The sequence below is a fragment of the Mizuhopecten yessoensis genome, unplaced genomic scaffold (genome assembly GCF_002113885.1).
Source record: "Mizuhopecten yessoensis strain PY_sf001 unplaced genomic scaffold, ASM211388v2 scaffold715763, whole genome shotgun sequence".
NCBI classification, from domain to species: Eukaryota; Metazoa; Mollusca; class Bivalvia; order Pectinida; family Pectinidae; genus Mizuhopecten; species Mizuhopecten yessoensis.
The window spans coordinates 28,913-42,167 of record NW_018479779.1 but is presented as its reverse complement, the minus strand read 5'-3'; the positions used below and the strand labels follow the sequence as shown (position 1 = coordinate 42,167).

General features: G+C 35.4%; 1 protein-coding gene across 1 annotated transcript in view; it reads right to left on the bottom strand.

The window, feature by feature from the left end:
• Positions 1-4: 4 nt before the first annotated feature.
• The window catches only part of LOC110441239 (monocarboxylate transporter 12-B-like), a gene marked incomplete at its 3' end in the record, with an annotated part of 24,285 nt that continues 11,034 nt past the window's right edge, over positions 5-13,255 (bottom strand). Inside the window, exons 2-5 of the mRNA XM_021484345.1 lie at positions 3,440-4,013; positions 3,156-3,299; positions 1,782-1,925; positions 5-984 (exon numbers count right to left, since the gene is read on the bottom strand). Coding sequence (XP_021340020.1) covers positions 5-984; positions 1,782-1,925; positions 3,156-3,299; positions 3,440-3,878 — 1,707 coding nt within the window. The remainder of the gene's footprint in view (positions 985-1,781; positions 1,926-3,155; positions 3,300-3,439; positions 4,014-13,255) is intronic.

The window sequence follows — 13,255 nt, the reverse complement described above, 5'->3', positions numbered from 1 at the left end:
TCATTAAGGTGCTATTGTATCCTCCGGCAAAGCAGCCGTACGACGCCATGAACAGGGATAACGTCAGAAAAGACCGAAACAATGGCGTCACGATCACACCCACGGCACAAACTCCAACACATATGGTAAAGATGACGTGACGTTGTTTTGGGAATATGTCCATCAATATGCCGACTGCTATTCGTCCTGTAAGATCTGTTGCACCAAATATCAACAACACAAGTGCACCATCCTCACCTGACATACCTAGCTCGTCGGCGAAAGGCGGAACTACGTTGAATAAACTATGATAGCTTACCATTGAAAAAAAAGTCAAAGCAAAAAACACCGTAAAAACAGGATTGAGAAACAGCTTCCATTTAATTTCATGGAGAAACGTTTTCTTTGTCTTTGTAGGATTGTTTTTAACGATATGTTTGTTGGGAGGTGGCTCAAAACTCTGAGGAATACTTTGACAGGATATGGAGGCGGCCATAACATTTAGACTTCCGTTGGAAAGGTGTGGTCTTCTTTCGATGTGAGCTTTTGGGGAGAGATTGTTCGAGTCAGTGTCATCACAGTGCTGATGTGATAACATTACAGCACAATCCTCATTTTCCAGGGCTGAATCATATAAAATGATTGTTGTTTTTTCTTTACCGCTGTCTTTGCATTTATCTTTAGATTCGCTCTGTTTTATCAACAATACCTGTTCTCTGTCTCCATGAGTAGAGGAACTCTTTAGTGTTTTGCTCTTTAGAGGATAGCTAGTAAATGGACGGAGGAGCATGGCACACACACAGCAATTACCCATGATGCCTGCATAGATCAGCATGGCTCCCTGGAGACCATATTGATTGATAAAATATCTGATGAGGTAGGGAAGCAACATTGCTCCAAGGCCCCCTCCGGATAGGGCAACGCCGCTAGCGAAGGAACGGTATTTCTTGAAGTAATTTGCGACCATAACTACCACTGTTGAAAAACACAAGCTGTATCCGATGCCTGCAAAGTGAAAGCAGTTCGACCGAAATTGTACATGTCATTGATATTGTAATCTCAGAAACACAAATATGTTATCACAGGCTATCGTGTTAACCTCTCGTAAACGTACATTGCTGCATAAAACAATGATTAATGGAGGGTTAGGAAAACAAAGAAAGCGAACGTTAACCTTATATAAGTTCAATGTCCTCAAATAGAGTTAGTAGCAAGATCAAGGCTAATTCCATATTTGATAAAAACAAATATTTTTAATCCATGCAATCAGACACGACAATGAAGAGACCCAGCAATATCCTTTAGCTAATGTCATGTCAGTTCCCAATCTCAGATAACTGTCATTCTCGTCATGTAATAAGGAATCGCCTCAAATTAGCATCTTAGATAGACAACAATTATAACTTTATTTAAAAGTAAAACTACAGATTACGGACGTAATATATGATGTAAAAAATATAATATAAACCGCTTAGCTAGCATGCATGAAAATAAACTATTATTTGGAAATCAGTTTGTTTTAATATGGTTTGATTGTGTTTTATGTGCCATGGTTTGGTAGTTAAAGGAAATCAGAGTGCAAAAAGAAAACAAAACGACCTGCAGCCAGTACCTGGCGACTGCCCTACGTCGATCCCGCGACCAAGCGGTGGAGGGCTCATCATGATCGTAGACGCCTTAATCACTCAACCACCACGATCCTATTTTTTCTCCCGAACAGAGGTTAATATAATTTCAATTCATTCATCAGGAACGCATTCATGGCTGCGTTATCAAGTGAACATCATATAATACATACGTACCGGTTATCAGGCCATAGGTGAAGAAGAGTACGACGACAGAGGGCGCTAGTGAAGACAAAATCAGGCCTGTGCTGGTCATGATCCCACCGGTAAAAATCACCACTCTATGGGTGAATCTGGTACTCAGCGCATTACAAACAGGACCTGGAAAGCAGAAAAATTGACAATAAAAAATGATAGAATTCATATTTTCATACAGAGTCTGATAAGGTCAGTTTGACCTTGACATTTGTAAGAAGGTCGTGTAAAAGGAACACGACACCACACGACAAAGTGAAATGCTTTAACGAAATAGCGCATCTATCTTGAAACTACACACCTCACCAATTAATGGAATAAGTATGTACACTAGTAATGCATCAAAAGCCTTCATTGCTACATGAATGCAAATACTTCAGAACGAATCTAGAGAAATAGATCCCATTGGCCTGTATCGCTCAACTTTTGTTCAATGCTTCTAGCGAATGTTTCCAGTATCTGTGACCTACAAAATGAGTTAAGCTTAAAAGTATTGACACGAAGACTGCAAGCAAGCTAACGAATCTGGTTAAATTTCATTACTTTTAATTTATTTTCCTCACGTGACGTTCAGGGTTATCCATTTGAACAACCTTGGTAACATATATCCGAGCAAACTGCGGGCCAAATATCACTGCATAGGCCATACGAGAGTTAAATCTTTCACATATTAACCCTAACGATGAATATTCCACAGTTAAAATGCCATTACGCCTGATAAAATGGTTCTTTTGAAGACTTGGAATGGAATGAATGATTGCGTTTTAAGTATAGTAAAATCTGGACTGAGTACTTTTTTTTAATTCGCTTACTCTTCCGGAATACATTGTCTTATACTCGATTGTGAGATCGAATAAAAGTTTTCCTGACACTTCGTCATTCTCTTGTCAATTTGTTGTTTTAAATATTTTCAAATCTGGTTTTTCTCCTTTGTCAAAATTTACTTACATTGAATATGTACCTGGTAGGGACGAAATCCCTATGAAAACTGGTCACTTTTTATCAACTATTGAGTTTTGTTGAGGTGAATAAGTGGTTATATAAAACCACATAATTACCGTAATAAAACTGAATTGTTTTATTAGATGTTATATGTTTTAATTGTTAAAATGATGTAAAGCATGCTAGTTGTATAAGGGAAAATACTGTATTTTGACGAAAGCATTGTGACGTCATAATTGAAATGATCTCATGAATAATTATTGATATACTGTTTCTAAAACGTTGTTTGATCGTTTCAAAATCACAAAATACCGAACTCCACATGCTAATGATCCTTCAAATCAAGATGTAGGGAAAATGTGTGTTATCCAATCAATTATGAGCTCTAAGGAGGTGAAAGCCAAACGAGCTTACCGAAGAAGAGGTAACAGAAGCCTGCCAAAGACTGGACACTAGACAGGACTTGGTTAGACACCTGGAATTTCTTGGCCAGTTCGACATACAGTACGCCAAAAGACTTGAGACCTCCTATGATAAGCATACAGATTCCGAAACTTCCTGAAACAAAAAGAGAAAATTTAAGCTTCAGAAACGTATTTCTAAGCAGCGTGAATAGCTACAATCATGTTAGTAGAGAACTGAGTATTTCGTAGACGACAACGTTATGACATAATCATTACATTTTTTCGTATATTCACCTATAAGTACAACCCATGCCCATCCTTGATCTACGGGATTGCCGTATTTTTGGCATTCGGTTGATTTTTCATCTAGTTCCGTTTTCTTTTCTTCCTTGACACTATTATTAAGTGTTTCTGCACCATCAGTCTCCTTTGTCATTATGCTGACCTCTCCTCGTTGTCCTATCAATTCGTCCCTCCGATTATCTGTAATTCCCATCGGTCGACATACTTCTGAAGGTCTACCATTTCCATTAGCATGATCGTCTACCAGATCATCTGTTATTCCCATCCGTATAGTTTCCTCCGTTGTCTTTTTGTCCCCTTCTTCATCAAAAGCGTCCGCATGACAGTCTGTTTCATATTTCATCGGTTTTCTATCATCTTCGCCTGCGATCATGTTTATTTTCTCAACACCGTCCTCACACTGCAAGTCACTGAGGCTTGTCCGATCCATGTCACTGATTTATTAGGAATCTGGTCTGTCAGGCGTTGTCCTGGTTGAGTACATGCTCGTGATCAGCTTTCATTATCATCAATTAAGTATCCATTCATCTGATCAATTTGGGATACCTACAGACTTACAGCTCGCCTATAAATAGAACAGATATGCAACTTTTATACACATCTTAACGTATCTTTTTAATAAATTTAAATGGCAAACACAACTGTTTCTATTATTACGTTACACCTGTATATCGTACCTTTTCACAACACATACAAATGACCTGTTTATACAGTGCACAAATGTTACCTATATACAAGGTTGATACTATGCCAGGGTTATTAATAAAATCAAAATTCAACAATCAGTGACGGCGTCTCTTCATTACAATTATACAGTATATACTAAACACGGTCCTGTCGATTTTTGATGTGTATGTTGGGTAAAAAACGGAGTTGCAGGTCACTGATTATGCAAATACAAAGTTTCGTCTACATTCTAAAGCCGCCAAACTATCTGTTTCATAAATCTGTGGTCAAATAAGAAGCACTACTCTGCGTAAGGGACATCTATTTTCAATACTTACTTGTTTTGGTACTATTTATCGGTTTTGTTTGTTTGTTATTACGATGCCCGCCTGTTTCATTTGCGTTTTGTATATCGATGTAAAGATATCGGGACTCATTTCAGCAGCAAACAAAAGGTAAAAATCAGAAAGAAACAATTATTCCAACGTCTACCACTACCCATCTTGATTCCTTTGTCAGTAATAGTGTGTAGCTGGTGTTGAGATTTGTATGGAGGAAGAAGGATTAAAAAGACATTCAGAAATTATACTGTAAGGTCATATGACGCTCACAGACTTGCTTAAAGCTGATAAGGACAAGCGCCCGACACATGTACGTAAGTCTTCGGACAGCCCACAGCTTCATTTGTATTTATAGAGATTATTGTCAGTACCTCTTGAACATTGAACTTCAATAAACTTCTGCCCCCTCTACAACAGTTATCCTTCCCGAAAAGACATTTTACAAAGTAGTCGACAAACATCAACTATTAGAAGCCATACGATGTTCCCGCACCTCTGGGTCGTTTGCAAGAGACAGTCGCGTGTATATATTAGATGCAAATAACTAACCCGTCTCTTTTCTTACCGGATAAAGTACGGTGACATTAATATATTTCAATTGAGGAGACCTCCGTCACAGTTATGACCATCTTCTCTGCAGTATTGGTTCTGAAAATATGGTGGAGACCTTACAAGAACCTGTTGGAAGGCCGATTCGAGCCATTGCATACACATAGATACACAGGGGGTATGTATTCCATTAAATCATACACCATAAAGGATACAACGCTAGAGCTAAAACTGAAGGGAAAATAAGTGATCCAAGTTCAAGCATTTATGGACAGAGCCAGATCTGCAGTCAAGGACGCCATCGAGGATGAAAGATTTCAATTTCCATAAAAAAGAGAAACGTTCAAAATCCGTCAATGAGACAAAAGCTATCGCAGCCAAATCTTGTCAGTGAAAGAATTCTAGTGAAAATCGTATAAATTCACCCGAACGAAACATTGCTTACTTGGATGAATGGAACAGTGACAAAGAAGTATAAGCAAAGTTTTCTCTATTCACCATGCTTCTTACCAGGTGACCATATCGAATATTTATTATTGAGAATGTGTACCATATCGTATTCAATACCAATAAAACAAAAATATAAGTCATCTGAACGTGAAATGCAAAACAACATGGCTGACAACACATCCCTGGCTATAGCCGAAAAGACGGTAACCATCAACATTTAACCTGCCTATACAGACTTTGTGGTCACAGTTTGACGTCTACATGAACAAAAAAGCTGTTCCCCCGAATCTCTGGAACTAGAATGTATAAAAGAAAACCCTATTTTCCATTGGCTTTGACGTCGCCAACAGTCAGCTCGAATGAAAGACAATTTTTCGCCCTGACTATAACTTCGACAATGCCTACCCCGGAATATCCAATGTCATCTATATTGAAACGATACACATGTGTACAACGGAGGGACGCGTGTCCAACATTGAGGGACTTAGGAAAGAAGAGAATTTTCGTATGGTCGACCTACTCAATGGCGTGAAAGCACTTTGTCTTAATGGGCGACGCCTCAACACTATCGTTCAAGCTATAAATTCTTGACGTTGCTTTCAAACCTTTTCACTCGAACCGACTGGACAGGTGTTGAGCTTGACTGCCCTTTTAACAACATGGTATTTTATTTGGAAGTGTCGTCTTTCAGGATGTCTGCGTCCGTATCGATGACAGTCTTACTCAACCACGCCAACATCTTGAAAGACGACACCGCCAATTATCCTCTTTGCAGACGTTTGGTCCATGTCGTTCCCTATACAGCTTACTTTGCCTTCGTCAACGGAAGTTACGGAAAACCCCGTTTCGATGTTCTCATTTAAGCACAAGAATGCGCCCTGTACGTCGACTGAGTGAGAGTGCATGCTAGACTCATGTTGATAAGTCGGAAATAGTCGGAATGACATCAACCCGTAACAAATTGGCCGAGATGTGGAACGAGATACAAGAGCCGACCATGCACCATCAACGTTTGAAATACAAAAAAAAAAGATACTGTGCCTTTTGAGTGGCTCTGTGCAACCTGGGACAGACTCGTGAGGCAAGGTTCTGCCGGATTGCATATAGTAATTGCCACCAACATTTTGGAAACTGAACTGTCCAATATACACTGAATATCCTGACCTGATAGAATTATACCATTTCATTTCAGAGACATAGGTATACAAAAATAATAATATGGAATGTTCCATGTTCATTTGTTTTTATACTTGATGTGAAAGCGAATGTCTGTCAGAGTTTACAAGCAAAGCCTAATCGTGCGATACCTTACCAATTGTCACTTATCCCTCTGCTTATATGTCGAAAACGGACCAAGCTTATGATCCGGAAAACACGGGGTCGTTTGTCTGATGTTGCTGAACGTTATGCTACGCTAAGCTATACCAATTAACGCGGCACTGCTGTAAACATGTGTCACATGCGTATGAATATCACTTTCTGTTTAATTTACTGATGGAATGTACGAACCTAAACAGCTGCGACATTGATCGATTGGTACGGACGCATGAGACTTTCTTGTATTTTTCTTTTTAAGAGACAAACGCAAAACAATGGAAAGTGCAATTACAGACGATGACAACTGAAAAACTGCAAGCAGTGTTGTTAAATAAACAGAACGTGTACCAAAGAACATTTTCCCGTCAACGAGTTTTGTGTCATAAATTGTTTACGTCATGAAACTAACTCCATAAAAGAAGATCATTCGCAGAAACGTTTATGTCAAAAAAGATATATTGTTGCAGTGACGGAAGATACTTATTTGGGTGAACGAGGGTTCTTGCATTGACAAAGACAAAATGTGACATCACTGTTTTTTAAGCTTTATATACAGGAACTAATAGTAATTGGCTGACGATCGAATACAACCATAAATCGATTGGTTTGGCCTTTCTGATTCCGATTATTGATTACAAATTCCATAGTCGATAATATCGATTCATTATTGAAATCAAAGTGACAAATGTTTGCAATCTACAGTATGCGTTGAAAGCCATGTATTGTTATGAATTTTACTATTTGATTTACAAAACTGCACTTAAGGTGCTTGAAATCAATTCATATACGAACCAAACCTAATGGATAAGTAACAACTCTGTTTATTGATGTAATAAATGTTCTTACTTTATTTGGATATTCAGTCCCATAAATTATAAACTGATTATCCTAATATGCAATCGATCAACAAACGGTTTACTACTTCCTAATGCAAACCTATAATCGGTTATAATTTTTAACCGATTTTCTGTCATTAGGTAATAGACTCCTTATAACATGAATACGTCACAAAATTTGGAGACTTCCAAGAAACTCCCTGAATAATGGAGTTTTCCCGTGACGTCATACTCCAATCGTCACACACCTGACATGACAATGACATTCCATAACAATTACAGGGGGTTTCCCCGTGATATCTCTAATCCTGTTCAATAGTATATTAATTGTACATGAGTTTGTTTGCATTATGTCATGCATATATATATTACTTCATCGTGCACAGTACGTCAATATAACTATACCTACGGCATTTAACAGTGATTCCCTCTCTAGTACTAGATCTTACGCGGATGCAATCGTTTCAAGTCCAAGGACCACGCATGGACCGTTGACGACAAGTACACCTAATGTAGTCAACAAACTACAAATGTCTGTCATCCGTGATGATAAAGGTACCCCAGTATCTGCATCTATTAAACCCGGAAAATCATCTGACCGTGAGTTACTAGAACTTATTTATAACGTCTTCCTGTAATGTGTATCCAGAGGATTTGATAAAGATTTTCTGTGACATTGCTGACTTTCTATCCATGTGCATTAAAACACGTGCTTACTATAATCTCGTAATAATATCAGTTACTATTCTTCACTTACAAATCTAAGCATGGCAGTATTTGCTGCAGTAAAATACTAATTACATATAATTATTTACAATTTTATTTCTCATATGATCGATACTTATTCCCTGTCGAATATTTACCTATAAATGAAACATAAATGAAATCAATGTACATTAATTCGTTCTGCTAATTATATTCTATTGTTATATGTTTAATTAATCACTTTTCTTATTTATTTATTTTTTCTCATGTCGGGACTAGGAAATTATTATTCCTCTCTTTTTACAATATAATATTGTAAGCTAACTAGGCTCTTATGGCTTTTGAGGCCTAGAGTTATTCCACATGACTTCCAGAATATTAACCAATCAGATTCGCGTTGTTATCATTCATGACTGGCTGTTTACATACTGGGTATGTATTGTCGGCGTCTATACTTTTGTCGATAGGCTCTCACAATCTTTCAATACATAATTATATTTATTTTATTATAACTATTTTTATTATTATCTCTTCCGCTCCCCTACTTCCTTCTATATTGTCGTCCGGTAATTGAGTCCTTGCATTTAAATATTCATAACCCATAGAGTATGTTGCTCTCAGCTTATTATACTAAAAAGTTATATAGCTAACTAAAACTTAAATATAAAATTATTGTAATTTTTATATAGCTGTGAAATCATGTTCAAACTCTGTAAATAATTAGCTCTGATTGTTCAGTTATTATGTTTTTCACATTTCATTATATTCTCTGGTTTTGCTTGGTTGTTTAATTTTAATCATTGTAAGTGAAAAGTATGAATGTCTTGTGAATGTGTCTGTAAAGGTGTCATTATCTAGCAACTTTCAAATATCATTTGTGAATATTATGTATTATTTGCTTACTCAGTTTTTTCTTCTCATGTTATCTGGTGATGTCCATCCTAACCCTGGACCAAGCAGATCTGATTCTACACACATTATAAATGATATTTCAATTCTTCACCTGAATAAACGTTCACTTAAAAAGTAATATTGAACTGGTTGAATCTGAATTTTCAGAATTTGATATTCTTTGTCTTACAGATTCACACCTTGATAAATATATCAATAATAATATTTTACATCTTAACTCTCATCCCAATATATTCAGATGTGACAGAATAGGTAGACCAGGTGGTGGAGTGATTGTTTATACAAAAAATAATGTTTTGGTTAATAGAATTTGTGACGTTGAACACAAAGATCTAGAAAACATAGTTTTAGAAATAGGAACTTCAAACAAATGTTTTTTATTATGCTGTATTTATAGACCTCCTGACTCTCTTGTTGATTATTGGAAAAAGTTTGATGATCTTGTCGACAACCTAATTAATAAAAATTATAATCTAGTTATCACAGGTGATATCAATCAAGACATGCTTACTCTACATCCTAACTCCCATCTTGCTAGAACTCTTACCAAATATCACCTAAATAATGTTGATCAATCCCCGACACGAATTACCAATACAACCTCAACCTGTATAGATATATTTTATGTTAATAATTTGAACATTGTACAGAGTACAGAAGTATTGGCTCCATTATGTAGCGATCATTGTCCAATTGTTTTAAACCTAAGTTTTAAAGTTATCAAAGAGAGATCCTTCAAGAAAATTATTTACAAATTTAAGGAAGCCAGATGGGACCTAATTAATGAAAGTCTTCATTCTGAGGACTGGGAATCAATTATAGGTGAAAATAATGATGTTGATGAAATAAATAACTTAATTATTGATAAAATAAAAAATACTGACTGATGTTCACATTCCCTACAAGACAATTAGAATCTGTCCGAATGATAAACCCTGGATGACAAATTTAATAAGGTCTAATTTGAGAAAGAAAAACAGAATACATAGAAAAGCAAAAAATACTAACAAGGATAGTGACTGGCTAAAATTTAGAAATAAACGTAATGAATGCATTGACTTAATTAGAAAAGCTAAAGACGTTTACCTTAAGAAATTACAGGATTCCTTATCAGATAAGTCGGTACCTCCAGGTAAGTGGTGGCGTATTGCCGAATCAATAAGTAACATGTCTAACTCTTCTAATGCCTCTCATCCCTTACGAGTTGGTGGTAACATTATGATTCATCCTATTGACAAAGCAGAAGCACTTACTATTTTTTTTGCTTCCATTTCTAACTCTATTGATGATAGTACTAACACTTTGGTTACAGACTTACCTCCCCTTAGTCATCTTGACTTAAATAATATTATCATTACAGAAGAAGATGTTAGTGATCAAATATCAATTATAAAAGTCAAGAAACCAGCTGGACCAGATAATCTGTCACCCATTATTGTAAAAAATATCTTACCCTCCCTTGTGTTACCACTAAAAATATTATTTCAAAAAACTATTACTCTTGGAAAGATACCTTTATCATGGAAATTGTCTAATATAAATGCACTATATAAAGGTAAAGGAGGAATGGAAGATCCTAGTAACTATAGACCTATTGCTATAACTTCTTGCTTTATCAAAATTCTAGAAAAAAATCATCTTTAAGTATTTATTTAATCATGTTACTAAATATCATATAATAAGTGAACATCGATCTGGATTTCAACGTGGTGATTCAACAGTTAACCAATTACTATCCCTTTATAATGTTATCTCAAAAAATCTTGATGAAGGAAAAGACATTAGACTGGTATTTTGTGACATAAGTAAGGCCTTTGACAGAGTATGGCATAAAGGTTTATTGTATAAACTAAAGAAATATGGAATTAAGGGTAAACTGTATAACTGGTTTGAAAATTATCTGTCGGATAGGAAACAAAGAGTGGTTTATGAAGTATATTCTTCTAGTTTCAAAAATATTACAGCTGGTGTTCCTTAAGGGTTAACACTTGGCCTCTTTCTTTTCTTACTGCTCATTAATGATATAACTAATGAAATTCATACTCATATTAAATTATTTGCCGATGATACGTCATTACATGTAATTGTTGATGAAGATGTGGTTGCTCCATGTATGGATCTAAATGAAGATCTTGCCTCTATTAGTAATTGGGCTAACCAATGGAAAATTAAAGTTAATCCAAATAAAACTGTTGCATTAACTGTTACAAAAAAAACCCGAAATCAACCTCCACTTCTCTTAGACAATCAAATAGTAAATGAAATAACTAATCATAAACACTTAGGTCTTTTTTTCAACTCCAAAGGTTCATGGAGTAATCACATCGCAGAAATCTATGAAAAGGCATGCAAAAGATTGAATATTTTAAGAACACTCAAATACAAAGTTGGCAGAAATGCTTAAATAATACTATATAATTCTTATGTAAGACCTATTCTTGAGTATGCAGATGTTATTTGGAACAATTGCACTATTGGCGAAGCGAAACTATTAGAATCTGTACAAATTGAGGCCATGAAAATAATAACTGGATTACGAAGTGGAACATCACATCAGAAACTATATTCTAAAACTGGGTTTGAACTGCTCTTTTCTAGGCGTCATAAGCACAAACTTATTTCAATGTTTAAAATTCTAAATCATATGACACCAGTATATTTACATGACATCGTTAAACCTTATATTAATGATGCTGTTCCACCTCATAATCTTAGACAACACAGATTTTTTAATATTCCTCGCTTTAGATCTAATTTATTTGGCAATAGTTTTTTTTACAGATGTCATGAAAATATGGAATTCACTTGATTCTGAAATAACCTCAGCGCCATCATTAAATATATTCAAATCTAAATTGAATAATGAAAGAATCCCCTTTTAATTTTTACTTCTGTTTTTCAAAATTATAGCCCTAGAAAGTTAAATGTTATCCTCTGCCAACTTAGAAATAATGCCAGTGACTTAAATTATGAAAGATTTGCTGACCATCTTTCTCCTGATTCTTCCTGTTCATGTGGTCATCCAATTGAAAATTCTGAACACTTCTTCTTCACTTGTCCAAATTACTCTAATTCCATGAACTTTATCCATGATATCTATACCAGAGCTGGATACTTAAATGTTAAACTTTTGACATCTGGAAGTACTGATTTACCTTCTGAAATAAATATACTGATTTTGTCTAATGTTGAAAAGTACATCAATGCATCCAAACGGTTAGGATGATGTAAATAAATGTTTAAATATAATCAATCTATTATATATGCTTTTTGCATGTACATACAATTAAATGATTTATTTGCTGTAATTACCTAATTCAATCATAATTGTTGATGGTTGCTAGTCAATTTAGATAATATTGTAAATATCATATAGTGAATGAGTATTGACACGAGTGTGTATAGTGAGTGTAAGTAGTTAATTGTATGAATGTATGATTGAGTGTGTGAATTGAATACAATAATATAAATAGCTTATTAATTACATGTATATATATATATATCATACTTACACCATCATGGAGAAGATTATTAAAGGCCTAGCCTGTTATCTGATCCATTTATATATGTTTATTTATATATATAATAAAATTTGTTAAAACCTACGTCTTGTGTACAGTACGTCTATATAACTATACCCACGTTTTGTGTACAGTACGTCAATATAACTATACCTACGTCTTGTGTACAGTACGTCAAAATAACTATACCCACGTCTTGTGCACAGTACGTCTATATAACTATACCCACGTCTTGTGTACAGTACGTCAATATAACTATGCCTACGTCTTGTGTACAGTACGTCAATATAACTATGCCTACGTCTTGTGTACAGTACGTCAATATAACTATACCTACACCTTGTGTACAGTACGTCAATATAACTATACCCACGTCTTGTGTACATTACGTCAATATAACCATACCTACGTGTTGTGTACAGTACGTCTATATAACTATACCCACATCTTGTGTACAGTACGTCAATATAACTATACCTACACCTTGTGTACAGTACGTCAATATAACTA